The following is a 26295-nucleotide window of genomic DNA, read 5'->3' as shown; positions in this document are numbered from 1 at the left end:
TGATTCATCGGCCAATAAAGAGATCTCCGTGCAATTAGTGGCTGACTGGTGGTCTATGAGATCGGAGATCTGTTTATTAGGTGGTCCAATCGCTCGGACCTGTGTACCTGTATTCATCTGCTGCGAAAAGCAAGCGAATTATGCGATTAGGCAGCCCGAAAGATTGCTTATCGGGAGAGCGAGGTTTGAGAACTCGGTTTTTAGCGCGATTCGCGTTCTTTTTAGGGTCCGACAAATAGGGCCCCATATCGAAGTTCCATTGTATGTTTCATTTTCATTTCTCCTCGCGTTTTGTTTTTTCGCCTTTGTGCCAGTGTCCATGGGTCCATGAGTCCATGGGTCCCGTGGGAATAATATCGGTTCGTCTGGCTGATTTTTTCACTTCATGTTTAATATGCGACGGGCATGCCACTTTACTTCCGATCAGAATCTGGACAAAATGCAGGAGAAGGAGGCGGCGACATATGCCAAATGATTGTGTGCAAAAATGTGTAATGAGCATGACTGCAACCATTCAGGGAAAAGAGTACAATGGATTCGAAAGATTAAATGTGATGGAAGTTATGAATAATTACTAATACATAATCTGAGAAGTTATTTAAGGAATACATATATGGCAAATGTTCTGACCTCCTCCAAGATCTTGAAATATCTCCAGGACAGAGTTCAAGTTAGACATCCATTTGGAGCAATTACAACCGACTCGGCCAACTGTCGAATGCTCCCCCAAGTCAGAGTTTCCCTTTCCATTTTCCAAAGAGTTGTGTGCTCTGGCTCGGGATCATCTAAAAATATAAGAGAGCAAATCAAATGCCCCCATGGCCATCGACGCCAACACGAAGGAGGAGAATCGAGTGCGATACATAGAAAAGATGCAGGACAAGTTCAAGAACCACTCCCCAGATACACCACTCCACACCACAGCAGCTCAGATACAGATACAGAGATACATTCGAAGTCGTGCAGTTAGGTCGTTACATCCATGGGGATAGATACACGGAAAACTCGTATTTCTGCCACCAAGTGAGTCGAGAGGCGGAGGCTGAGGGCTGCAAAGACTGGAGGAGCCGAAAGGTCAATGCATTTAGTTAATGCATCCATGCCAGCTTATTGTGTACTGCAAGTGTAACTCTGGGTATTCTGCCTGCCAGTATCTCTATGTGTGTGTGTGTGTGTTTACACTGGAGCTGCACTCAAAGCAGCCCCCTCACAAGTGGAGCTATATTAAACAAGCCCCCGGTCGGTCGCCCGCCACACTCCCCCGCCCTTTTTCTCTAAGGTTCAAGAAACTCCTCGCCAGCACAACACTACACAAACTACAATAAAAACAGACCCTGAAGATTGTGGAGACCTTTGGCGTTACATAGGCATCCCAACATCCAGCCTCCCATACAAACACACAGATTAGAGTGGACCGACCAGTTGGGCTAGAAATTTTCAAGGCGGGGGCTTGTTATCTCTTTAAACACTGCCAGCGAGCTATGAGTTTATCATTCCGTTACTCCACTCCACCCTCACACATTTATAAGCAATATTTTGAAAATACTTAAATATTCGTTTTTCAAAACTGAAGAGAATTCGATCCATTAATCAAATCATCGTATGATATCACTTTCACTCCAAGTCCCCAATCCCTGAATTGACCCACCCTAACCCACATTATCAAATGGAGCCCCAAGAGAGCATCTATTCCGTAACGGTCAAAAAGAGTGAGATAGTGGCTCCAAATGGATGATACTGTGCCACACACACACCGAGAATGCCATCCAGCTGCGCGGCAAAGTTTGTTGTCAACACAAATAAACATCATCATTACCATTGCTCATCGATATCTGGAGCCAAAAATGAACCATAAAAATAAACCAAATAAGTAAAATCGCGAAAACGAGCGCTTAGAATATTCCCACGCAAATTGAAGCCTCCTCCTCCTCCAGCGGCTTATGGTTTTTTGCCACATTGAAAATTAGGGAAACACAAGAGAAGAAAGAGGCGGGTCTGGACCGAAGATCAGCCGAGATCTATAAACGCCGATTGGCAAATATTTAATACTCTGCGTAAACTTTAAACAACTTTACAATTTCACACTCGCCTGCGAAGCGAAACAGCAACTGGCAGGCCGTCTCTTTCTGCTGCTGGCGTTGTTTTATGATCTTCAAATATGCATGTCTCCATACCATGCCTATAGCATAGCACATACCCACCATCCATCCCATCTGATCCCAACTCCATCTCCATCTCCGTTCTCGTCTCCCTCGTCGACTTGTTGGCTTTGTTGAGCCCTTGGACTGTCTGCCCGTCCGTAAGCAGGCTTGTCCGCCCGTTTGTCCGCATGTCCGCCTGAATATCTGGATTCCCTCCGCGTCTCCGGATTTTGTATGTTCTACAACAAAGTAACAGGCAGCGACAGCAGCACCGCCACCAACAATAACAACCCAGGCAAATATATAACGAGACGGTTATGCAAAAAAAACTTAAATAAATAAGGGCCAGTCTCGAACCTTCGCATACCCTTGCTCACCACTCGTAAGGCAAAATGTGGCAATTATATTATTTTCATCTAACGATCGTTTCATCCTCCTAAATAAAATTAAAATTACTTTATGAAACTTTATTTATAAAAAATCAAAAAAATATAAAAATGCTTTTTCGAACTCCTGAAATCTTTATAAGGTACTTTAGGTTCCTATACGATCTTCCCACTGTTGAATGAAGACTCGTATTTTAAAAACCAGCTGATTAGCTGAAGTTCGCTCTTCAAATGCAGTATACCCTTTCCTAGGGTATGCTAAGTGCACAGATCTCTGTATGCATTGAGTGCTCCATAATGGACCAATCTCCCTGCCAAAGTTCAGCTTCCCTGGCTCCAAGCTTTGCTCCTCTTTTTCAGCTCCTTTTTTCCACGAGATATATTTTCATAATTTTTTGCATATTCAAAATAACTTTGGCACAATATGACAGACGGCGCTCGGCGTTTCCGTTTGTCAGCTGGTTTCTGGTACTCCGCGGTTCCAGATTCCGAGTTCTGGGCTCTGGTGTCTGGAGTTCGTGGAGCTCCAAGTGCCAACAGGCTGGAGAGGAGATGCTGCGCTGCTTGGGGTACAAAATTCCGGGCCAGGCAAGCATTCGCAGAAAATGTGGAAACAAACAATTGTTTTAACTGGAAGAAGGCGTGCAAAATGCGTCAAACGCTCTTCACACTTGGCCTAGGCGCTAGTATCTGGGTCCTCGTCCGCGACCCTTTCTTCAGCCTCCGGGCCCTGGGTCTTCGCAGATTTGCCCGCTCTTTCCCAGACTCTTCGCACTTCGCCGTACGAGTTCGAGTTCAAGTTTTGTGTTTTCAGTTTCATTCATGGTTCTGTTTATTTTCGTAAGGCGTGAAGTTAGTGCCCAGCGAACTCGGGATGCTTGGGTGGCCACACGGAATGTGTTTCCGATAAGTCTGGTATTAGTCACTTCGAGTAACGGGAAAAAGTTCCAGGAAATACGGAACTAGAAAACCATATCAAATAGTTTTCCATATCAGCAATGTGGATGTGGATGCCGTGAGCCCTTATAATCACACTTCTTCAGAACTGGACTAATAATCCCTAGAATATCATGTAACCATCATTCAAAATAAACCAATTAGCACTTCCCGCCGAGATCAAAGGTCCATCTCCACGAGAGATCTCACTCTCTCGATCCGCGTCTCCTTTTTCGCAATGCAATTGCGAGTGCACTTTGTATCTGGAACTGCATCCAACCTACACGTTCCATGCAGTCCATCCATCTGTGTCGTTAAGTACACTCAAAAGTCACGAAGCATTAAAGATGCAAACAAGCTGAATGAACGCCGACCACAGGCACAAAATACATAAATACAAAGTGACCACAGTTTGTTTTCATTTAAATTGAAATTGAAGTCCGGCCCCACAACTCCAACTACAGTCCCCCAACCCGCATCTTGATCCGTGGACCCCAGGCTGTGGGCTTTAGGCTCCAGGCTCCAGACTCATGGCAAACACAAATAAAGGCACCGACTCCAACTCAATATGAAACTCCAACTGCGATGCAGATGATTTTCATTGTTTTGCCTCGCTGTAATTCTCGCGCTTTGAAAATTGCATTACAAACAAAGGCAAAAAATCAAGAAGAAGGCGGACAAAAAAGAACCAGAGCAAGTCTCCTCCTCTGGGGATTCTCCGCTGGATTCTCCTATAGATTCTCCTTCGCTCAAGTGACGAAGATGCTGGGGGACACAAGAGCGTGTTGCAAAAACTCACAACATGCCACGCACTCCGCTTCCCCGATGCCCCCAGTAGATCCCCCCTACAAAAAGATCATCAGGTTCTCAAGTTTAACTGCCCAAGTCGAAGAGCTAATAGTCTCGTAACCATATTCATTAAAGACGTTTATGTTCGGAGTTTAACTCGGAATAAAGAATGAATATAATTTAAATGCTACTTTCTTATCAAATCGTAAAGCTGGAATTCTTGTGAGTAGAATATAGTAATAGTATAGTATAGTGTATCAAAAGTATTCAAAATATTCTACTTAGCATTGCTAACTTTCAGATAGGGTATAAAGAGCTTTTCTCTGTCCAAGTCAAAGTGCGACTCGCACCAAATCGCGCGGCTGTTGATGATGTCGTTTCCCGTCCGATAATCATGCCAATGATGAGCTCAAGTCGGTACCCGACTGGCGGTAATGATGCTGCCCTCCAACCCCTCCTCCAATCTCCTCTAGCTCCAGGCGCTCTCTTTTTGCCCTGCTCTTCGATCCACATGCGAGCAGGCAACCCAGCCCAACCCAACCCATCCCATCCCATGCCATCTCATAATTATAATTACGCCCCGGCACCGACAGACGAAGGGCCACCACTTGGTGTGACGGGGTCTTCCTCTGGAATCCCCTCCAGAGAGCTTCCTCTCCAGCTTGGCGAAGCGGAGGAATTCGCTTTGCAAATAACAAGCAATTGTCGTTGTCAATGTTCGTTTCCGTTTATCCTCGATGAGGAGTGAACAGGAGGCTTCTGCAGAGGCTTCGATTCAAGCCTCCGAAGTTGCGTGTTAGGCTCCAGGGCGATTCTTCATTCGGGAAGACACTGGTGATGCACTGAAAATAATCGTAAGTACTTTAACTACGCCAACGAATGTTGAAATCAATAAGAAAGTCATAGAGATCAACATGAAACCAATTATAAACTAATAACTCTCACTTATAGATCCTTTATATCCAAAATTGAAGATCCGCAACTTTTTCTCCCAGTGCATACACTTGCAGTGCGTTTTGTGAATGATTCGCTCACTTTGTGCCGCCAGTTATTTACTAATGAGCGCTAATTGAGTTTAAAATGCGACTAAAAGGATATACTTTCTGTTCTGGATCTGCTGATTTGAAGGGCCTACATTAGCGCAACTGGGTGGCTGGGATGGTCTGGAGGACTATAACGGTAGCCCAACTGGAGCAGCAAATGCCGCACGCATTTTGGTAAATGAAATTTAACAAAAGTCAAGCCGCCAGAGAAGAACTAAAATTACAAGCCACGAAGATCTGTGCAGCTGTCAGTCAATGGGAAGATGGCATATCGCCCCTCGATTCTCGATTCTCGCGGGGATCTCGAAATAAGTGACTGTTGATGGGCATTGTGCAGCAGGATCGCCCCAATTTGCCGCAGTGCTGACAAACAGCTAGAAGCTGAAAACTCAAAACAGAGACGCCCCCTCAAGCGATCCCCACTATTTTTAGATAGATCCAAATGGAGCAGAAGATGCCAGGAAACCACTTCCGGTTTGGCGCGTGCTCAAAACCGAAACAAAAACCGAGAACTTGAAGTGAAAATCAAACTAATTTCTGTTAATTACTGCAGTCAATGATCGCGCCGAAAACTGGATACTTTCGGCGATCTCCGGCTTTTCATAAATTATGAAACTTTAATGACGCCACTGACATTTATAGGCCCGCAGGCAAGTTGGCAAAATAGGTCAAGCCAAGCGATAAATGATGACGCAGCATCCCGAATGAAACCAACAAATAAAAAATGGGTCTGGTTCAGCAGAGCCCTGTGGATAATCCTCCTTACCCTTTCAATGACCAAGTAAATCACAAAGGAAAATAAAACTGTCCAAAGAAAGTGTCCACAAGAGGGGCAACAATCCCAAATAATACTTGTAAAAAACACAAAGATCCGAGCTGCGCCGAGCTGATTTCGAATGCAAATGTTCCTCCGAGGGGCCATTTGCTGGCATTGTCTGCCTAATTGTGCAACTGGGCATTACTTGCCGCTCTCTGCACGGTCATTAGCCGCATCCGTGACCCTACGGCGGACACTCACCGGGATCGAGATCGAGATCGAGAGGTCCTTGCATCCTGCGATCCTCAGAGTCTTACGCAGCAAGGATCGCGGGATGCTGCCCGCCGCACTTTCCCATCGCAGCTTTTCCACTTCCACCCTTTTATTTTCCGCGACCTCGGGCCATAAAATGTAGCAACTTTCTGTTTGGCTTTGGGATAGATGCTGGTCCAGTTTCTGGGTTGTTTTCGGGCGGAAAAGGGGCATGTAAATTACGAGGTTTACCCCTGCCACTCAGCATCCCATTCGCTGATCATTTTGCTTAGCGCTCAAGCGAAGTAGAAAATGTTATGCTTAATTTTAAGTGCCCTTTTTGGGCCGGAAAAGCGCTGGAAAAGAATGGAAAGTGTCGTAAGCTGCTTTATGGGAATTACACTCACCTCTGCGGATCTACGGATCTATGGATCCGCAGATGGCCCATGTCAGACCATAACCAGATGGGATCACAAAGGTCGTTACAGCTTTCCATTTGCGTTTTTTCGGATGAAATGCCGCATAAAGCTGTCCGAAGGCGCGATGCTTCCATTGTGATCCCAACTCCCTTTCCTTTGAAAGTAAACAGCGCGATAAAGGAAAACACTTTTGGTACACAAAAGTGCACAAAAAGAAGCCAGAGTATTAGAAACTCGAAACTGGGTTTTTTTTTCGGTTACAAGTCAATTTGGTAGGGGACTACCCCCATCGGACACAATCATTCATTAGATCACGGAGCAGAACAGAACTTTTATGGCCGTTTCCCATGTCTCAATTAGCTCGAAAGCCCTTGGAAATTGGTCGAGCTCGAGGAGCCAACTACGATTGATCAATTAGAGGAACAGATGCCATTGATGATCTCACAATCAACCCACTTTCCCGCTCTCAATTCACTTGAAGGAGATCTTAATCGCCGAGCACTGTGCGAGAAGAAAGAGCAGCTCCCCCAGCCGAATTACACTAAATCATTGAGAAAACGAAACAAATTTAAATATCCAGAAATCTATTAAAAATGCCCCAGCATAAATTTCAATTAATAACGCCTAGGCCAGTGGAAAACAGAGGGATCCGAGATCCCGGCGCGAAATGAGGCCACAAAAGAGTACAACGAACCCCTCCCGCGCACAATTCGAATTCATAGAAACCCGATTAAAATCCCCTAAATGGCGGGCACACAAGTGTTCTAAGCTTACCCCTGCACTGAGAGAAAATATAGTGAAAATATATTAAAAACATATAATAGCATAGTAACATGTATGCTGATTTATTCTATAACTATAGATTGCAAGCTATGTTTAGCCAAGAAAGTACCCCCGTTTTCTTCAGGTGCACTAGATGGAAGGTTTTGAGGGGAGCCGAAACTTTTTGTTTAAGAAACAAACACTTGAGAAATCCGATAGCCAAATGCTTGCCACTCCAGATTGCCGAGCTTGAAATATGTTTTTCTGTTCGGGATTGAATGGGGCTGGGCTGCTGCTCTACTTTCGCCCCCAGCTCATATCGATAATTTACGAGCTGCCGCAAATGGGTTAGACGTCACGTAATGCGGCGACAAGCGTTTCCGACGACTAATCAACGGGGCCCATTGTCCTATCTGGATCCAGCGCACTTTTTTCCACTTTCCCAGGATGTTGATCACGGCCACATGGTGGTAATTGCGTTTTAAGTAGCTCCATCGGCACAGGTGGCTCCACTCGGAGCGGAGAACGGAGCTGCAGGAAATGTATCCACTGGATGCAGAGCACTCTGTGCGAATGGATGGAGGCAAAACCCGTTTCCCTACAGCACCCGAATGCAAATGATCGCCGAATTAGTAATGCATTCGGCAGGGGCTGGGCTCATAAAGTAGTCGGAAATATTCATTAATTTGCGCCGCCGTAGACAGGCGAATAGACGGCGATTTTCCATATTCAAATTAGGTTTTCCCGACTACCGATTTTTCGCACTCCCATCGCCTGATAAGGGTCACATACGATCATTATGCAGCAGCTTTGTGCCAAGGCGTCAAGTAAAAAATGCATTTGCCAGCATCCCGCCGCCAGACCCTCCCAGAAAAACCAGCAGAAGGATGGATCGCCGAGGAGGGGGTTTACTTCGCACTGGCAATGGAAAAGAAAAAATGAAAGAAAAACATGAGCCCGACGCCTTTGACGGCCTGGCGTGTGAAATCTTTGGGTTTACTTAGAGCCACTCAGTGCAGGACTGGGTGAGCTGCGATGCTATTTCTGGCACAGCCAGTGGGGTGAGGATTTCTTTAGGTTTTTTTCTGCTCCTGGATCTGCCCGCCATTCGACGAGGGGTGGCCCTCTGTGTGTGTGTGGTGTATGCCTGGCCTGGGTGAGTGACTGGCGCAAGGTTACTCCGAGTCGCCGATCCTCTGGATCTGGATCTGGATCTGGCTTCTAGCTTCTGGTTTCCTGCGCCCAACTCTTTGCCTTGCCAGCTTTTTCCATGGTTTCCCCTGTAGGATTGCAGCCTTTTGCTTGGCTGCATTCGCGGGTAACGGCAATTTGTACTTGCCACGGGCTTAGCCTTCTGCTTTTGGGTTGCTTACTGTGGCAGGGTATCATTTCAATTACTATTCTGGTCTCTGCTGCACAGCAAGCGGGAATCAGGATCTAGGATTATGGTTCCAAAACCGAAGACGGAATACTCTTCCAAGGTATATCCCTCAATACATACTTTGATAAATGCTTTTTAAGCATCCATAACCATTTACTTAAGAACGTAGCTATAAGTAATATTATACTAGTTACCTAACGTTCTTGATATGCCCCTTAAGTGAGGGTATCTACCCATAAACAAGAATCATAATCAAGCTAAATTTTCCTCATCATTCTTATTTTTTGTTTTCCCTTTTTTTCTTGACGTCTTTTGTAGCTATGGTTTTTTCACTGAAAATCCCTGGGGTTGATGCTTTTTTTGTGATCCTCGGCTGGGCTGCGTTATTGCGCCTTATTACAAAACACTTGAAATTTTCAACATGAATTTACCCTTTTTCCCTATAATTTATAACATAATTTTGACTGTTTTTTGTTGCGTTTTTTCCAAGACATATCAATGGCAAGCCCGGGGCGGTGCTTTCTTTTACATGACAGGGGGAAGGGATTCGACACAAAAAAGGACACGGGAAAGCATTTTCAATTTGGGAAAATGTTTTGTTCGAAATGGGATAAAAATTAGCTTAACAAAATGCTTTATGTGGCAGGCAGGAGCGTGTTCAGGCGACAGAAGTCTCAATGGTAAAAAATAACTCAAAAAAGTACAATAAAGGACATTTTTTTCGACACTTTTTCCTGTAATAAATGCAAATAGAAGTGCCAAAGGCTGAAAGAGCTTAAGACACTCAATTTAATACAGTTTTCCCCGATTTTTTCAGATTTCTTTTTTTTTGCAATAAATATTAATTAAGGTTTATTGCGTAGCAGGGAAATTTGCCATCTGCCAGTGGTATTTTCTAATTATCCCTTTTGCAGGCAATCCAGGATCAAACCCTCCCGAACGCCTCAAATTCAAATTGCGAAAATGCCAATTTCAAGAAACGCAATAAATTATTTCGCAAAAGAATAAGATGGAAAAAAACGTGAAAATCCCCTGGCAATGGCAATGGCAATTGCATATTGAAAACGGATCGATTTGAGTTGCGATCGATGGGAATGGGAATGGGAATGGGTATCGGCACCCTTGAGAGACCCACTCGCCACCACCCTGCTTGCCTAATCTTAGGCAAGGGCTGAGAAAGCAAAAGGATCCTCGGCGAGTCCTTGCAAATTGCAAAATTCGAGACGCACCCAAATCGCAATCCCTTTCCGAAGAGCAGTTCCCAGTGGAGTGAGGCTCTGGCAGCACAATATTAACCGTAATGTATGTTCAATAAATATTTGGTAATTAAATAAATAGCAGCTGTGCAGCTTTGATCAGTCCAAGGGTCGCTTTTCCAGCCAGAGGGTTGAGCAGTGCCACAATTTCACTTTCCCCGCTCCTCTCGCGGGACTCCTTCGATCGCGGTGGGAAAGTTGTTTGAGGCGTAACTGGGTCAGTTACGCTGGGGTTACTGGATAGATAGATAGATAGTCTTCCCTGGCTGGTTGCCTTGGAATTATTGGGACTAACATTACAATACACCAGCTGACTAGTTGGGTTATCTACGCCAGTTGAGCCTTCGATTGCTCCATTAGGGGGATCAAAGGATTCTCCTGTTTCAGATACTACTGCTTACTACCATCAAAAGACTATGGATCGTAAATATATTCTATCATATCAACAGTCAATAAGACAGCTGAATGTTCGAACTTGAATAACAAATGCAGCCCAAGAAAAGTATTTTGATTTATTTATGACAAAACATATATATTACTATCAAGCAGAGATATTATTATAGAGATTATAGAGATAGTCCTTAAATACAAATTTTTAATATATCTTTGTATATGTATGCAATACAAGAACTCAAACTTTAATGTCCTTTCCTTTAACCGTTAGAAGGAAATGCAGCAAGCTTCGATTTATCACGTGTTTTGCGATTCCTCCCCTTTTGACATTTTTCGCAACTCGCTCATGTCTCCTGTGACTTTTCCCAATTTTCGCACAATTGCCCTACAATCGATGCTTTCTCCGCAAATCAATTGCGTTAAAACACAAACAAAACCCCATGACACATTGCGCCGTCGCTGGGAGGAAACCTTGCCCCGAAAATCCGGCTCCTGCTCCTGCTCCTCTCACCTTGCCAAACCTCGAGCTACCTTGCCTCACCTTGCCACTCCCTCCTGTTATTTCCGATTCCCGATCGCCGAACAATGGCAGAGAAGGGTAAGAAACCGGCAAGGGTTGTGATTTGGGGTACACAAGGATATGTGTGGCAGAAAACCCAGGAACCCAAGAACCAAAGACGTTTGCTACAAATTTTGCAGGGAAACCAGACAGACCGTGAGGGGACTTAATTGCATTTTTTAAGCGCGCGCGCGCTCTGCGATTTTTGCGAATTTTCAGCTGGCTGCGAGGCTTAAGGACTTCCCGAGGACTTGCCCGCCAAAGGATCGATGCAGTCGGCGATCAAGGATCGATCCGATCGCTTGATCGCTCGGTTAGAGACGCTCGAATGCACATCCACATCCATCCATATGGCTGGCGAGAGTGCTTTGTCATGTTAATGTTGCGAAATGTGATTTTGATTGGGATCAATAAACCCTAATGAGCCTATAGGAAAAGCCCATTTGCATTTGCTTCTGCACTCTGCACTGGCTGGCAGGCTAACAATTTTCCGTCTGGTTGGCGCTGAAAAGCGCGTGTGCCAGCTTTAGTTTGGATTTTCCCAACTTTCTCCCGGGGGATCCTCCATTCACATTCAAATCTCGGAAAATCATGCCGTGCTCGAATTGGCCGCAAGGCGTTTTATGTTGCTTTCTTTTCGGGTAGCAAGTTAATTGGTTTGAAGTCTTACACATTTCCTAGCCCAATTTGCATAGGGGAGTTTTCTCTTAGCTTTGATCAGGCAAATGAGGACTTTTCTTTGTTAGATCCAAGGTGTTAGGAAGTTGGCGGGTGGCCTTTCTTTTGGCTAAGTGGAGAAAGTGCATTTGCCAGGGCAAGCTGGTTACTTTTGTAAGAACCTGCTAATGAAGCAGCCTGCCAATTTTTCAACTGACTTGACACTTTCTCTTAATTGGGAACTCCTTGGCTGCGGAGCGACCACTTCCTGCAGGACAACAAAGGCAAACCCCCAGCTTGCCAAATGCGGAAGGGAAGCCCCCGATGGAACAATGCCAAAATAATTAGCTCCTATTGATGGTGCCGGAATCGAACTCCCTGGGCGTGACACGTCACAATATGTCCACAAACGCCCCTCCAGTGGATTTCGTTGCCACGCAGCCTGCTGGCAAATAAATCTCCGGAAGAAAGTAGCCGGCCGAGTTGGAGGAAAGCAGGGGGATGGAGCGAATGTCTTGGCACGGGACAAGCGGCCGGGGACTCCTCTAGATTATCCAAGTGACAGCCAGCCGGCAGATCGAGCATTGTTGCAGCTTCATCATTTTCATTTCATTTTCCTCACATTTTGCAGCCACAGCCACGGCCCAGCTGCAGCTGCAGTGGCAAGGACCTCGAGCGATCGAGGATCTCGATTGCCTCCGTCGGGTGGGGGGAAAATGTTTCACTTATTTATGTCCTGGCATCTGTGTGCGTCTGAGTTTGTGTGTGTGTTTTCTTGTGTTTATATCAAGCGCATTATTTTTGCATATTTTTTCACACACTCCGCTTGCCTTGCACTTTTGATTGGGTTTTTTGTGCGGCTGAGATTTTTGCATTTTGCGCGCATTTCTACACCAAAAAAAAATCATAAGAACAAAAAGCACCACCGGCTGCGTTTGCCATTGCCACTGATCCTTCAGTGGCAGATCCTGCTGCTGCTCCTGCTCCTGGAAAAAGCAGAAACGGGAGGCGGAGAAGCCCGTCGTCACCCCATGGGCAAAACTTTTCATTATGCCATTTCTACTTCTCCCTAGTTTTGTGTGTGCCTTACTGCCGCCCTTCGTTTGCCACACTGAGCGAAAAGAGGCTTTCATCTGAGATTTTTAGCAAAGGAGCAACCAAAGACAGTGTCCACTAACGTTCTTTTACTTATATCTTAATAATTATAATTAATTGAAAATTATTCAAGTGCAAAGTTCAAATGCTTCGGTAAAGAATCAAGAATCCCTTCAAATCAAAATGCCTCTGCTAAGCTTAACCCATTTAACAGCCATAGTCATAATAAGGAATCCATTTCTCTCAGTGCATCTTGCTGCTTTCGTGCTTCCTTCCTTTTTTGCCGCTTTGCTTCCTCGATTCGCTCGGCTGGCTGAGCTCGCTTCCTTGCGTGTGCATTTGCCACATAGCTCGCGCCAAGAAACGCATATGCCACCTCGATCGCCCATCGGTAATCCTGCTCCTTGCACTCACACAGCGGCAATGGCAAGGACACACACGCACACGCAAGACCGAAAGAGCCATGCAATCGCATTTGAAATGAAGCAAAAATTTAATGAATCGTGGCAAGGGGCCAAAAGCAAAACCAAAACCGAAAGCAGGGACTCGGCAACAGCCTCGCTGTCTCGGGGAAAACTCTCCAAGTCTGAGCCACAAGGAGCAGCTGCTCGAGGGCAGTTCCTAAGTTCCTGAGTTCCAGAATTCCTGAGTTGCTCGGCAGGGCGGAGGGTTCAACTTGATCCGAGGATTCGACTCGAGACATACTCGTATTAGCAGCAAAAGCACCACCACTTCCACCATCACCACCCGATCGATGGACTACCAGTTCCCTGCACTTCCAGGAATATTGATGAGGTGTTACATTTGGTATTCATAGCAATGCCTAGATGTCCATGCATATCAAGTTTTGCATTCCTTGGGTTGATAACATCCTTATTCCTTATATTCCATTCATCATGGGCACTCACTTTCTCTGCCCGCCAACACCCAAAACAAACTATGCCCGAAAATTTGGAGCAGCAGTTCCAGAAAAGGTAGCAGTGGGTGAGGGTCTAAATACCCAAGGGGAGATTACAGTTGGCGACATTTATGCGCCGAGTCTTCTACATAAATAAATGAAACTGGCGGCGTGACAATGACCCCAAGTGTAATTAATATGCTGCTGAAAATGCAGCGGTTCCGTTAGAGCGGAGAATTCGTCGTGTTGTGTGGGGAGGGGAGGGGGGTGTATCGGAAAAGTCGGGGTGGAAATGAAATGAAATGAAATGAAATTATTCCGAGCAGCGCATACATATGTGGGGCACTTATCTTGCAAATGTCTTAGGTTAGGGACAGCAAAGCAAACAGTTCGTTGAACTTCCTTAGAGCGTGCCACGAACACCCCGTATCAGTGGTGATATAAAAAACAGACACAAACTTCCCAGAAATCCATTGCACGCTATATAAGCAATATTGCATTCGACAAACTATGCCGATCTATATTTAGATTGATATATCACACAAGGAAGTGGCTTATAAAGCCAACATTCCAACACCCCGACGTTTTTGGTGGGGATCTCCGTACATATTTGAACAGCATATCATGGCTTTAGGTATAATATCATTGAAGTCTGTAGTAAGATGTTTCAGTATTATAAGTTTCTATACCTACTGAGTATAGATATTATTACTGAGTTGGAGATATTAAGCAAATATTTGACATATAAATCATTTTTAGCCTTAGCCAAAGTCTTATGAAGTTGTTCAGGCAATTTGGGATTTAAGGAGATAGTTCATATGGTAGCTATATTTCTAGATATTTCTCAAGCAATGTAACTGTTTTGGGGCTTATCTGACTATTGTTTATGGTTATTATCCGTAACGGAAAATCCAACTGCAAGCTGCCATATTTGCATGAGGATATATCATAGTATTCACCTTGCGTCCATTAAGAGTTTATGAAAATGGATCGGAACTGGGGAGCAGGTCAATAATTCCAAATTAAGCTCAATTATGCTAAACAAGAGTTCAATTGGCGGGGAACAAACCCCTGTGGATGCATATTCCTTTTCCGTGAATACTAGACCCCAACCCCTGTGAATATATATCCACTTTCAGTTGATACTAGCCCCCCAATCGAACTCATTAGCCAGCAATACGCAATACCAATTGATGGTAAGAATCGAAGGGCATTAAGGCATTTGCTGGAGGGGGATACTTTCGTGGATACTGGGAGACCCCTTTTAGCTAGGGATCACTTACCGAATTTGTCGCCCTGCGATAAGGTCGCGCTGGCACCTAGAAAACATCGGCCTGCACATTAAAACCGCACAAAATATGGGACAGATGTTTGGTAGCGAAAGGTTCTTGGCTTGCGCCGAGCTAAACACAAATTGAAGGTGTCAGGCTGACTCTGACGCGAAGGAGTGGGATCGAAGGAGACCGGGGAGTCCAAGCAGTCGAAGGAGTCGTGAGGGTGAGTCGGAGGCAGAAGGAGCGGCAAAGCCGGCTGCCAGGACCTCATTATTCGCTGCATTTACTTTACTCCCCGATCCGCTTGGCTCGGCCGTGTTACACTTATTTGGCCGCCTCCTTCAAGACGAAAACCCCGCGCACTTTGGCACGAGCTACGATCAGCTGTGGACTTCAGGGGGATGAAACGCAGCGTTCTTCCAGGTGGCGGCGTCTAGCCGAGGACCTACTGCACTGAGCCAAAAAATGTGCGCTTCTTATGCCTTCAATGTCTTTGAAGATGTCAATCGTATATCACTTGTATTTCCCAATCATGACTAACATTAACTATGCAAGCCTGGTTTAAATGAGATGAAATTAAGATGTACTGTTCATATTCTTTTAAGATAGATAATATAGAATAGGCATCCTTAAAATGTTGCTTCATTCTCCTGCCTTTTCAAGATCCTATTCAATTGCCCAAGTATTTTTCTGAGTGCATCTCTACCCACCCCTGCGACGTCTTGACGACTGTCTTGAGCATTGGAAATTGTGCAAAATCGATTACAATGATTGCATTTTGGAGACGGAAGAAGAAACCGGCGATCGGGGATGGAAGCTGCTGCCCGGCAGCAGAATCGGGGAATGCCGCACACAATGGGCCGATGTGCGCCGGAAGAATAATGGCATAAACATTGGGTCCTTTTGTCCTTTCGAAGGAAGGGGAACTGGGACGTGCAAGATGTGCGCCAGGAGCCCGGTGTTGCACTGATTTTCCTTGGCCGGCCATTGTGCGATGCATTGTTGATTTCTTGATTCCGTTGCAGGCTCGAAAAGATTTTTGCACACACAGCCGCCGCTCGGTGACATTGCGCAATGATTACCGTTGTGCGCAGCTAATGTCCTGCCAGTAATTTATATGATTCTTCCATTTCCGAAGGCAGCAGGCTGCCGCAGAGTGTTTCCTTGCCTCGTGCCGATTACTTTCGGATAGATGGCCCGGTGTGAGCGACAATGTCCTGCGTTTCTGTGGTCAGTCGCTTGCCGTTCTATTGCACAAATTTGACTATTGTCCTGCACAGCGAATCTCGAAGAGTGCGGACCATGCCCAGCTGCGATTTCGAGATTGTTTGGACGGGCACACAGAGCTTTTGCAGCTGCCGATACTCAAATGGGGGGTGCCGATCAATTGGAGAGGCAATAGATGCTTCAACATCATATTTCTTCCTAATAAGCTGCCCAAATCCCATGCAATCCTATGTAAAGGGATTACTATCATATTTCTGTGGCCAGCATGGACTGTACCCAGCAATGCGACTTGCTTAGAAGGGAATGCTAGGACTACAAAGCTTTTGCAGCTGCCTCTAATGTGGCTGATGTACCGCCCTGATTTATGTCACCCATGTAATCAGCGCACTGATTAAGCTGCACACGGTCGTTGACTTCGCAAGGACTCGAGTGCAGCTGCCGCCCGTAGGGGCAGCATCACCGGCGCTGGAGTGGAGTAGCGAATCGAAATCAGAGCCAGGACTACACCACTACGGAACTGTGGGACTATCATCAACCGCCGCCAGCATGATACTGCACCTGCCTGTTTACAACTTACAACGGGAACGTGCCACATCCTGGGGGTTGGCAACCACCCCATAAAAGCAGCAGCACCACCACCAATTAACACTGAACGGAAAATCGCAACGAAAGCCTACAAATCAGGACAGCAAATTTTATACGATTTCATGATATTTGTAGTGAAAAAATAGAGGCAACTAGTTTTTTAAGAAATTGCTCGATGTAAGGCTGATGTATGGTGTTCCAAATCGGTAATCACACTTTTTCCTAGCTTTAAACTAGATTTTTCTGGCAGTGTAACACCCGGCACCGGCGATGCCACCCTCTTGCGCAGTCTCAGCCGTTGGGATTCACACGCGCATTATCCTGGCGCTGGTCCTGCGCACTGTACCAGGATAACGACGCCGCCACCACCAGCAGTATCACCAGTACGACCACCACCATCACCACCCGTAGCACCAGCAGCACGATTGCCATTAGCATTAGCATTGCCACCACCACCACCACCATGCAGGATCAATTAAAGGACTCGAGCCGTGCGGAAATGGCGTTCACTTGTTTTCATTTTCCAGCCCGGGGGTGAACGCTTCCCATTTCGCGTACAGGACTTCCCAACGCACGTGCGCAGTGTCCTGATTTTGTAGCTGAATCCCGGGCCTGAAGCTGATCCAAATCCAGGATCCTGCTGCGCCTGCGCCACACTTTCGCGCATTTGGGCTGACAAAAGGATCTGCTGGCGCATACACACCCTCTACACATTCTGAGTTTGATATCCTCAAGCCGGCCCTCTAACAATGCCACTTTAATGCAAATACAATCGCACATCCTTTCGAGCCTCGCTCACAAAAGGGACCTTATTGAGCGCGGTGCATATTAACAATAATGTATTTTGTCGAAAATAAATACATTTCATGCGGGACGAGAATGGTTGAGGCAGGCTTTTCCATAGGAAAATGCAGCGTAGTACGTGCCCGCCGATTTCCATGGCAATTTGCGATGAAAATTGTATCCGGCCCACGTGCCAAATTGAAAGGATTTCCCGAAAGTGCAGATCACTGGGCTCGCGTTTGTTTATTTTAGTGGGCGTGAGGTGAGACGTGTAAATTTCGTATTTAAATTAAGGAAGGAAGGAAGCAAGGGCAATTATTATTTGAATACATTACACAAAATGATGCCATAGAAAAATCTTGGAGTAGATATCAAACATGTTCATACCTTAATCTTAATGGAGTACTATTCAGATCCTGTGTGATCCAACCAAAGGCCCCATAAATCTCCTCTTTCGAATTTGATATCCATAGAATGCCTAAGCAATCAGTCCAGAGAACTATGCATGCAGATTATAGATACCTTCATGTGGAGATATTCTTTATATCGGATCCCCAAAGACACGTTAAAAGGCGAATGAGCGGCAATCCCAGACATGCCAATGCCATGCAAACGAAGTTATTTTTGTAGAAATTCAAACCTGCAGTGAGTGAATTATGAGCCAGGGCTGTCAAGGCTATATGGACTTGGAATGGCTACACTGCTGTCTTGGACTGCTGACTTGGGCTGATGCTCGGCAAGCGACACACACACGCTGGGAACTCGGCTCGCATCGGATCTGGGAACGGGGTTTGGGAGTGGGTATGGGCATGGGTATAATACCAGGCGATACATAGGTGTGATCGCGGGAGGAAGGGAACACCTTACGCCGAGTGCACGGAACAGGTTGCAGCTACAAGCCCCGACATCCCATCCCATGCCATTCCATCCGATCCGATCCGAACAATAGGTAGACAAACTCACGTACCCGAAATCAGCGGTGTTGTTGTGGCTGTCTTCTCGTTTCTAACATTTTTGAAATCTGCGCAATCTGCTTTGGTATGCACGGTTCGGGGGACCTGTCAATAAGGTTTCCCATCCAGCGATGCCAAATTGTCTGATTTATAGCCGAGCTATAGCTGTGATCTTAGCTCATGGTTCCACCAACTAATCTGGAACTGTTTGCATGTTCTTTTGGTATACCCATCTCTATATTTGATATATATTTAGATTAAATTTGGTTAGTGATTTTCTCCCAAACACTAATTTGCCTTACATTTACCATTCTCACAAGGTTTTTTAAATACTTTAGCTATTTTCCAAACCAAATTGGCTAGTTTTTGAAATCACAGCCGCGCTGCACTGTGCGCATCTTCAGGTGGCTCAGGTTGCTGCTGATGATGATGATGTTTGAGTTGATCATGGGCAATGACTAGGAAATATTGCCTTTCCTAAGAAGGATTTGTGTCAGCAAACGTGACTCGAAATACCAAGTTCCGAGTGTGTGTATGCGTATTTGATTGCTGATCCCTTTGTGCGTGCCCATTGTTTGAATAGTTAATTATGGGCTGGATCGGCGGACACTCCTTTTAGGAGTCCGTAAACCCTCTAAATAAAACAAGAAAACCTTTTCCCGCTCTCAGTGGCAGCTCAGATTGTTTTGCCGCCACAAGCATTTTTACCCATAATTTGGGAATTATTTTTAAAATTTTTTCGAATTTTCATCCATGTACGCACTAAGTGGGCGGGGGGCGGCGTGGGCGTGGCTGCATTGACAACTGCTGACAATGACTTCATTTGTGTGCCAAACGGCAGGCGCTGACAAGTATCAGAAAAAAGAAAAGAAGCAAGATGACGAGACCAACTCCCAAAACTCTGGCTTGCAGATTAATATTGCACACATATGGCGAGGCTGGTTAGGATCTGTTGATGGATCGATGTGGAATGTACTTGTCGAGGCATTCATAAACGTCATGTGCCCATTGTCTGGGCCACAATGTGCAGAATGTGTGCAATTACAGATATTCCGGCAAAAGATAGCAGTCCATCCATGCGATGAGCATGTGATTGCACTTGCAACGCCTTCAAAATCTGGATGGAACATCTTGGGGTTTCGTTGGCGGTTTCCTCTGAGAGATGATTCCTCACTCATCGGATAATCCTGAGGTTCAGGAAAGGTTTTCCACTATCAGTTATTGATCACTCAATTTCCTCATACGAAAGTTCTAAGTATTCTCCAATAGATACATTAGTTTTCAACTGTTAAGTATCTACATTTATAATGGGATATTTGTAATAGGAGATCTGCATTGTAAGGTAACACCTTACAGGCTTAAAGAGATACGACTGTACTTGAATTTCATTAAATTATTTAATGGGCTTATAATGTACTCATATTTAGATTTATTTTTAAGCCCCATAACCATTCTAAATGTTCCCAAATATGGCATGCTCTGAAACATACGGCATATTGCACTCACTTTTCCCATGAACTTTTGGAAAATCTTGAAAAATGCACTTACCTACAGTGGAGAATCCCTATTGATCTGCTTTTCTTCCCAGAAGATCAACTTTCTTGCGCAACCCGCTCGATGAACCCTGCACCACCTCACCCCACCCAATCCGACCCAAAAACCACTGGAAACTGCAGCGGGACAGGAGGCAATTGCAAATTGACATGGACCATTTGCCGATGTCTTCGGCATCTACAAGTTTTCCGAAACTCATCCCACGGCTGCGGGGTAAAATGCACCCATGTCACATAAATAAAATTTGTATATGCGATTAAATTTGAAATTCGAATCGTACTGCATCTCAAGGTGAGCGAGGGGAAAGGTGCTGTCAGTCAGAGAAATGGGAAACTGAGCACCTCAGACAGTCCGTCGATCTTGAAACCCTCCCTCCGCCCGGAATTTCGGGGTGGAGGGCCGCTTGATAGACAAAATCTTGTCATAACTTTGATGTTGTTAGTAAAACAATGCAATTGGCCGTCCCTGCTGGCAGGACTTGCTTTCCTGCTTTCTTGCTTTCCTGCTTTTTGCCTTCTTGCCCCTTCCAAGGCGAACTGGCTGTCCGGATCCCAGGACGTCCCAGCACAGCCCATCCTATCCTGTCTGGGAATGAAAATGGTGCGAAATGGGTGCAGCTGCCTGGGGAAATACCGCTTTCCGATTATGCAACAACCACGAGCAGATCGATGTCGCCTAATGTGCTGTGTAATGTGGCAAGACATTGAAAAATCACTGGACCAGGACATGCTTAAGATGATTTTCTTGACTGATTTCCCCGCGTGTCATGGGGAATTTGTCAAAAGCGCGACTATTTCCGAGAACCACAAGAACTGCGCATTAGGCAACATGGAGATGAAGATCAAGATCAGCTTTCTCGAGTGGATCGGATCGTCCAGAGATGCCCGAACATCTCCACCCCTCCCTCATCATCTTAACCCATATACCGTATTCATTGTCCCAGATCTGGACAAGCCAAGCAAAAAACAACAAATCGGCGATGGCGAAAGGGGTTGGGCCAAATGTGTTGAGTCTTCCAGTTTGTAAGGCGATAAGATCGGCTCACATCAATCCCGGATACATAATGCTATCCCTAAGAACGTTAATCAATTAATTACATGCTGTGCATACGCGTAGGGATCGGGGTAAAAAGGATTCGCTAGCAGCGAAGGGTTGCCTCTATCCTTTTCCTTGATTAATTTCCGACATTTCCCAAGGCTATCTGGAAATTGGCTGGTCCGGGAAATTAGCCGACCAGTGGTCAGTTCGTGGGTCAGTCGCGTGGCTGATATTAATATACAAATAAAATATTGACCATCATCAAAGGGGTGAGCAATAGATCACACGCATGGCTTATTTATATAGCAGGGGATTCAGAAATCAAGAATGACCAGGGAGGGGGTCCGTTCTTTGTGTTATATCCCAATCTCAAGATCCAATATGGAAATATAATAAAAACGTATACGATTTTGCTTATATCCAAAATATTGACCTTCATCTGAGAAACCCAGATGTCAGTTACCATTAATCGTACGAATGGAAACAGTAAAAACTTAAATATTGCATCATTGCCCCCTTGAGACAAACAAAACTCTTATCTTGCCGCTTGGCGACAAGGTTGGTGTGGATGCTATTTTAAGAACCCCTATATCTGGGCCGCACAGCCAAAGATTTGCGCGCCAAAAGTCGAACCACTTGAGAAGTCATCCGAGGCTCGTAAAAAACCGAGAAAAAGGAAAGATCCCAAATTGCCTGCTGTGTGGGAACCAAATCGCTCCGATTGCATGTGACAAGAACAACAGTGTTTTTGCACTGGCCGAAGGACAATTGACGGACGGCCAGGAGATCGAAGCTGTTTCATTGTGTGCCACTTGTTTTAGTTGTATGTTGTTGCACACATTGTGACCCAAATTGCTATTTGGCGAAAACAAAACCGAGCGGAGTTGCAAGAAAGGAACGACCATGTGCCGAGTCCCGAATAAATGAGCATCCACTTGACCAGGACAAAGGATCGGCCGCTGCTACTATTCAAATTATATAGAAAATTGCCAGTAAAACACAAACTAATTGTGTTGGCCAATATCGAGAGTCGGGAGGGGGTGCTGTGGGAAACGTCGTAGTCCATTGCAAAAATAGATCACATTGGAGTTACGGAACGAGGCCTGGGAAACTCAAGTGGCACGCAGCGTGTGCTCTTTGATGGGGTCTCATCGCATCCACCGCTTGCCTGGCAGCAATGTGGCAGGCAGATGAGCACTATGCCGCTCCGGATTCCAATCTAATCTTCATATTCGCATCACCCTGAGCTGGCCTGGAAACCCCGATATGTGCGACAGGCATATCAAAATCGAATTGAAATGCGCGCAACTCATAAAAATATTCAAATAAACATTGGAGCAAGGATTCTTCCGTAGAACGAAACTGGGATACTCTTAAATAAATTGTACATAAATATTACATTTAATCAAACTGGTGATTTGAATTTGGTTATGAAAAGTTATTATCTTAATAGAATTATTAAAGCTTAAGGGTTTCCTGTGTTGAAGTACATCATATAAGGTAACATATTTGAAAGATATTTTCAAAAATCATATGTAGAATTATGATACTCCCTTCCAAAGAGCATAGAAATACATGTGGCATATCAAAGCGTGTCAAGAACTTTGTTCGCCTATTAGGGGACCTCGAACAGCGACTTTATGTTGGTCTACATAGCGAACCCCGGCATTCCCCAGTCGCCGATGTCGCCGCACAATACTAACTTTTGTTGTACCGCCCAGCCGTTAAAAATGTGTACTCTCAGTACGACGGAAGAGGAGAATAACGTTGATTAGTACTTCCTGAGGATGCTGATATAGTACAGATACGATATCATTCAACAATGCTATACAAAGCATTTACATAGAGCTCTCTCAAACAACTGCAAGAATCGGAACTTGGAACTGAATTGCAAGCCCCAGCTTATCAGAGGAATCAAGGAGGGGTCAAGGCGATGAAAAAAAAATCTTAATGAATCTTAAACCCTGTTCTAAGGCTGTTGAAGCCTTGAGGACATGGTCTACCAACAGATTGCGATAGTCTTATGTCTCGCAAATCATATGATGACACAACACCCACCCATGGAGATTCCATTCGGAGCAGATCCCATTTACCACTAATGGACAGTTGATTTCCTCTTCTTCAGCTTTCTTTCACATTTAAACTCTGATCCCGGCAATTGATTGTCCGGGAGAGAGCTTCATTTCGCGGGCAACGGACAATGGGCGGCATGTATAGTATATGGGTGTGCGTTCTCTAACATCGAAATGAATTGCTTATTTTGACATTTATTAAAGCTTTAAATAAAATTTATGCAGAGAATCAATTAGTGGGGCCAGCCATAAAGGCAAGTGAGATGAAAAATGAAAGAAGAACGGCACGCAACGGCGGAAAGTCAAGTAACGAAATGTATCTCGAAGATACAATATTTCTCACAATCGGCTTGTAGACAAGAAAAACGAACAGAACGCGACTTAAAAAACACATATAACAAAAAGGCAAGAAGACAAAATCACGGCCAAAGGAGAAGGCAGCGAAAGATAAACAGAATGCGGATCGATTGGACTCCTCTGCGCCCCCTCTCTTTCGCACTAAAACGAGTCCTTCGCACAAATACACACACTAGTAAGAAAAGGTTTTGGCGCAAAAACAAAAAAATCCCAAGTAAGCAAGGCTATTCCCTGCGCTTCACCTACTTCTTCGGCAGCGGCAGCGCTGCACTTCTCTGCCTCTCTCCCTCTCTCTTTCTGCTGAGAAATCTCAGCGCCGCGCCTCCTGCCTCCTTCGTCCTTGCTCCTGCCCCCACCTCCTCGCTGCTCACTCTCCTCTCCATCTTTCTTCCTCAGCTCGTGTTCTGGAATTTGCGCGCGCACGTTATGAACGCTCCTTCTATCCTTCCCCACCCCCTCCTACATTCCCCTCCCCCCTTCGCACACACAGGACTAATTCGGCCTCCCTGCTGTTCATATCCTTCGCTCCTGGGCCCGATCAGCTGATCGAACATATGAGAGAGGGAACCGCTATCCCTGTCTAACTGTTTCTTCGTCCTGCGTTCTAATCAGTATCTGCCTGCGCACCTCTTCTCTACTCCTCTTCCTTTCGCACCTTATGTACCACGGGACTTCCCCTGTCCAAACCATTGCCCCTGCGATTTGGTAGGGGAAAGGGCAAGAGTAGGGGAATCGAACACTACAGAACGTGTATTATAATGTATAGGGAACATTTAAAAATTGCATACAAGAACATTTTAATAAAGTTAAAAGAATTGAGAAGATACATTTGATAGTAAATGCAAAATGGATAGTATGCACTTACCAGGGATTCACTATGCAGATTTATCTGGAATAAATGAATAGTTTTATTATAAATAAATTGCATTTCAATAAGTTTTAGGGGGACGTTGAAAAGTTGCTCTTTTTGTATCTCTCACCTAGACATCCGATCGCTGGCTCCTCTTTGCGCCTCCTTCTAATTGCATTGCATTGTCTACCACACACACACACACACACGCGCGAAAACTGGGACCGCCCAGCCTTTAACCCATGCCTGCCCACCGCACCACCCTTAACCCTTTTGGCAGTGATTTGCGAAAAGCGCGCGCGCACAAAAGTATCTCAAACGCTTTTTTCGCACACTTTGCAGGCATTTTAATGCACAGACGACCGAGTAAAAAACAAAAAAAAATAAAATAAGAGCCGATGCTCAAAGCTCACTTCTTGGAATTTCGATTTACAATTTAGCTCTTCACTTTTTGCTGGTCCTGTGATTTTTTTTGTTCGTTATGCTGTTTTTGAGGTCCCCCGCTATTGTTGTGCCCCATTCCCATTTCCATTCACATTGTTGCTGCAATTTCTTTCTCCGCAGCCTATTCTCATTCTTTATCAAATTTACCCACTCACACACACACACACACACACGTGTGTGAGTGTGCTTTTGCATATGCTTTTGATTCCCGCTTCCTCCGCTTTGCCCTTTTTCTGGAGCCCGGCGATATCACGGTGGTATTATCTGAAATCCATAATTGCGAGGCTATAATTGGAAAGAATAAAAACACCAAAACGGGATAAGAATTTGTTGAACATACATATGCAAAAACTTTTCTATAATTATAAATAATGTAAGTAACAATGGGAATAGACGAACAACTCGTTGGTTTTGTGTAATTTCGAGCTCGAAACATTATCGATTTTGAAACCTTTTATATAGTATTAGTGCGTGCGTTCGCAGTAAATTTATGATTTACTTACCTCTAATAAATGTATGTTGCCCCACTGTGCGTGCGCACGGATCGCTATGAATGAGATTGGTTCTGAGCTTTTTCCTTCCTTTTTCCCCTATGCGCTTTTTTAACTTGTTCAAAACCACTTTATGATTTTTGCGTCCTTCTCGTCGTTTTGTGCTGGTTGTTTTCCATAAAGATGATCCTCTCGGCTCTTCCTGCAGCAACAACAAAAGCTGGCCAAAGGAATTCAGTGGAATGAAACCGTAGCTCATTTGGTGGCTTCGCCTGTGGTTGCTCCCGAAATCGAAATCATTTACGTTCGTCTGCGATTCAAGCGGTGTGAATGATATGGCCTGGTTGCACTGGCCTGTCCTTCATTTGTTTGCCGCGGACCTTACAAAAACACACTCGAACTGCACAGCACAGCCCATGGGTGTTCACATCCCCCCCTCGTGAGCCTCTTCGATCCTCCAGAATGACTCCCGCAGGGCATCGGCGCATATGTAACTCGATTTTTGCTTTAACTTTGCCGCGATTGCACACAAACGAGGGGCTACAGTGGAGCCTCGGCGAGGGCAAGTATTCTGGACTCTATATAATCGATTACTGGTCATATCGTTTGGCTTACATCATGATTTACCACTTGTTTGCTGCTATTGGCTTAAGATCTGTGTTTGTACGGATTCTCATAAAAGACACACGGGTTCATCTTGTAGAGTGCTACCTGTGAATGGGGATCTCTGTGGCTGGAAGCTTTGCTCATTTAACGACATTGGCGTCTACGTCTGCAGAACACAAAGGAGCCACGCCCCCTCCACGACCGCCCATCCCGCCGGTGCGGCGATCATATGACTGCGGCCACTACCTGCTGATATGTAGTTTCCAGAGGGGGGCGGTACGAGGGGGCACAGGGGGCAGCAGGAATGCGTGGATCTCACATTATTACCTGCAAACGA

The 26295-nt window shown here is 45.2% G+C and overlaps 1 protein-coding gene across 1 annotated transcript in view; it reads right to left on the bottom strand.

The window, feature by feature from the left end:
- Positions 1–25972, bottom strand: part of LOC117145706 — a 91266-nt gene extending 65294 nt beyond the window's left edge. The window contains 5 exon segments of the mRNA XM_033311450.1: positions 24433–24456; positions 24548–25146; positions 25365–25447; positions 25450–25711; positions 25968–25972. Coding sequence (XP_033167341.1) covers positions 25409–25447; positions 25450–25711; positions 25968–25972 — 306 coding nt within the window. The 3' untranslated portion in view covers positions 24433–24456; positions 24548–25146; positions 25365–25408.
- Positions 25973–26295: the final 323 nt, after the last annotated feature.

The sequence above is a fragment of the Drosophila mauritiana genome, chromosome 3R, assembly GCF_004382145.1.
Source record: "Drosophila mauritiana strain mau12 chromosome 3R, ASM438214v1, whole genome shotgun sequence".
Taxonomy (NCBI): domain Eukaryota; kingdom Metazoa; phylum Arthropoda; class Insecta; order Diptera; family Drosophilidae; genus Drosophila; species Drosophila mauritiana.
The sequence above is the reverse complement of the archived record's forward strand: the minus strand, read 5'-3'. Positions and strand labels throughout refer to the sequence as shown.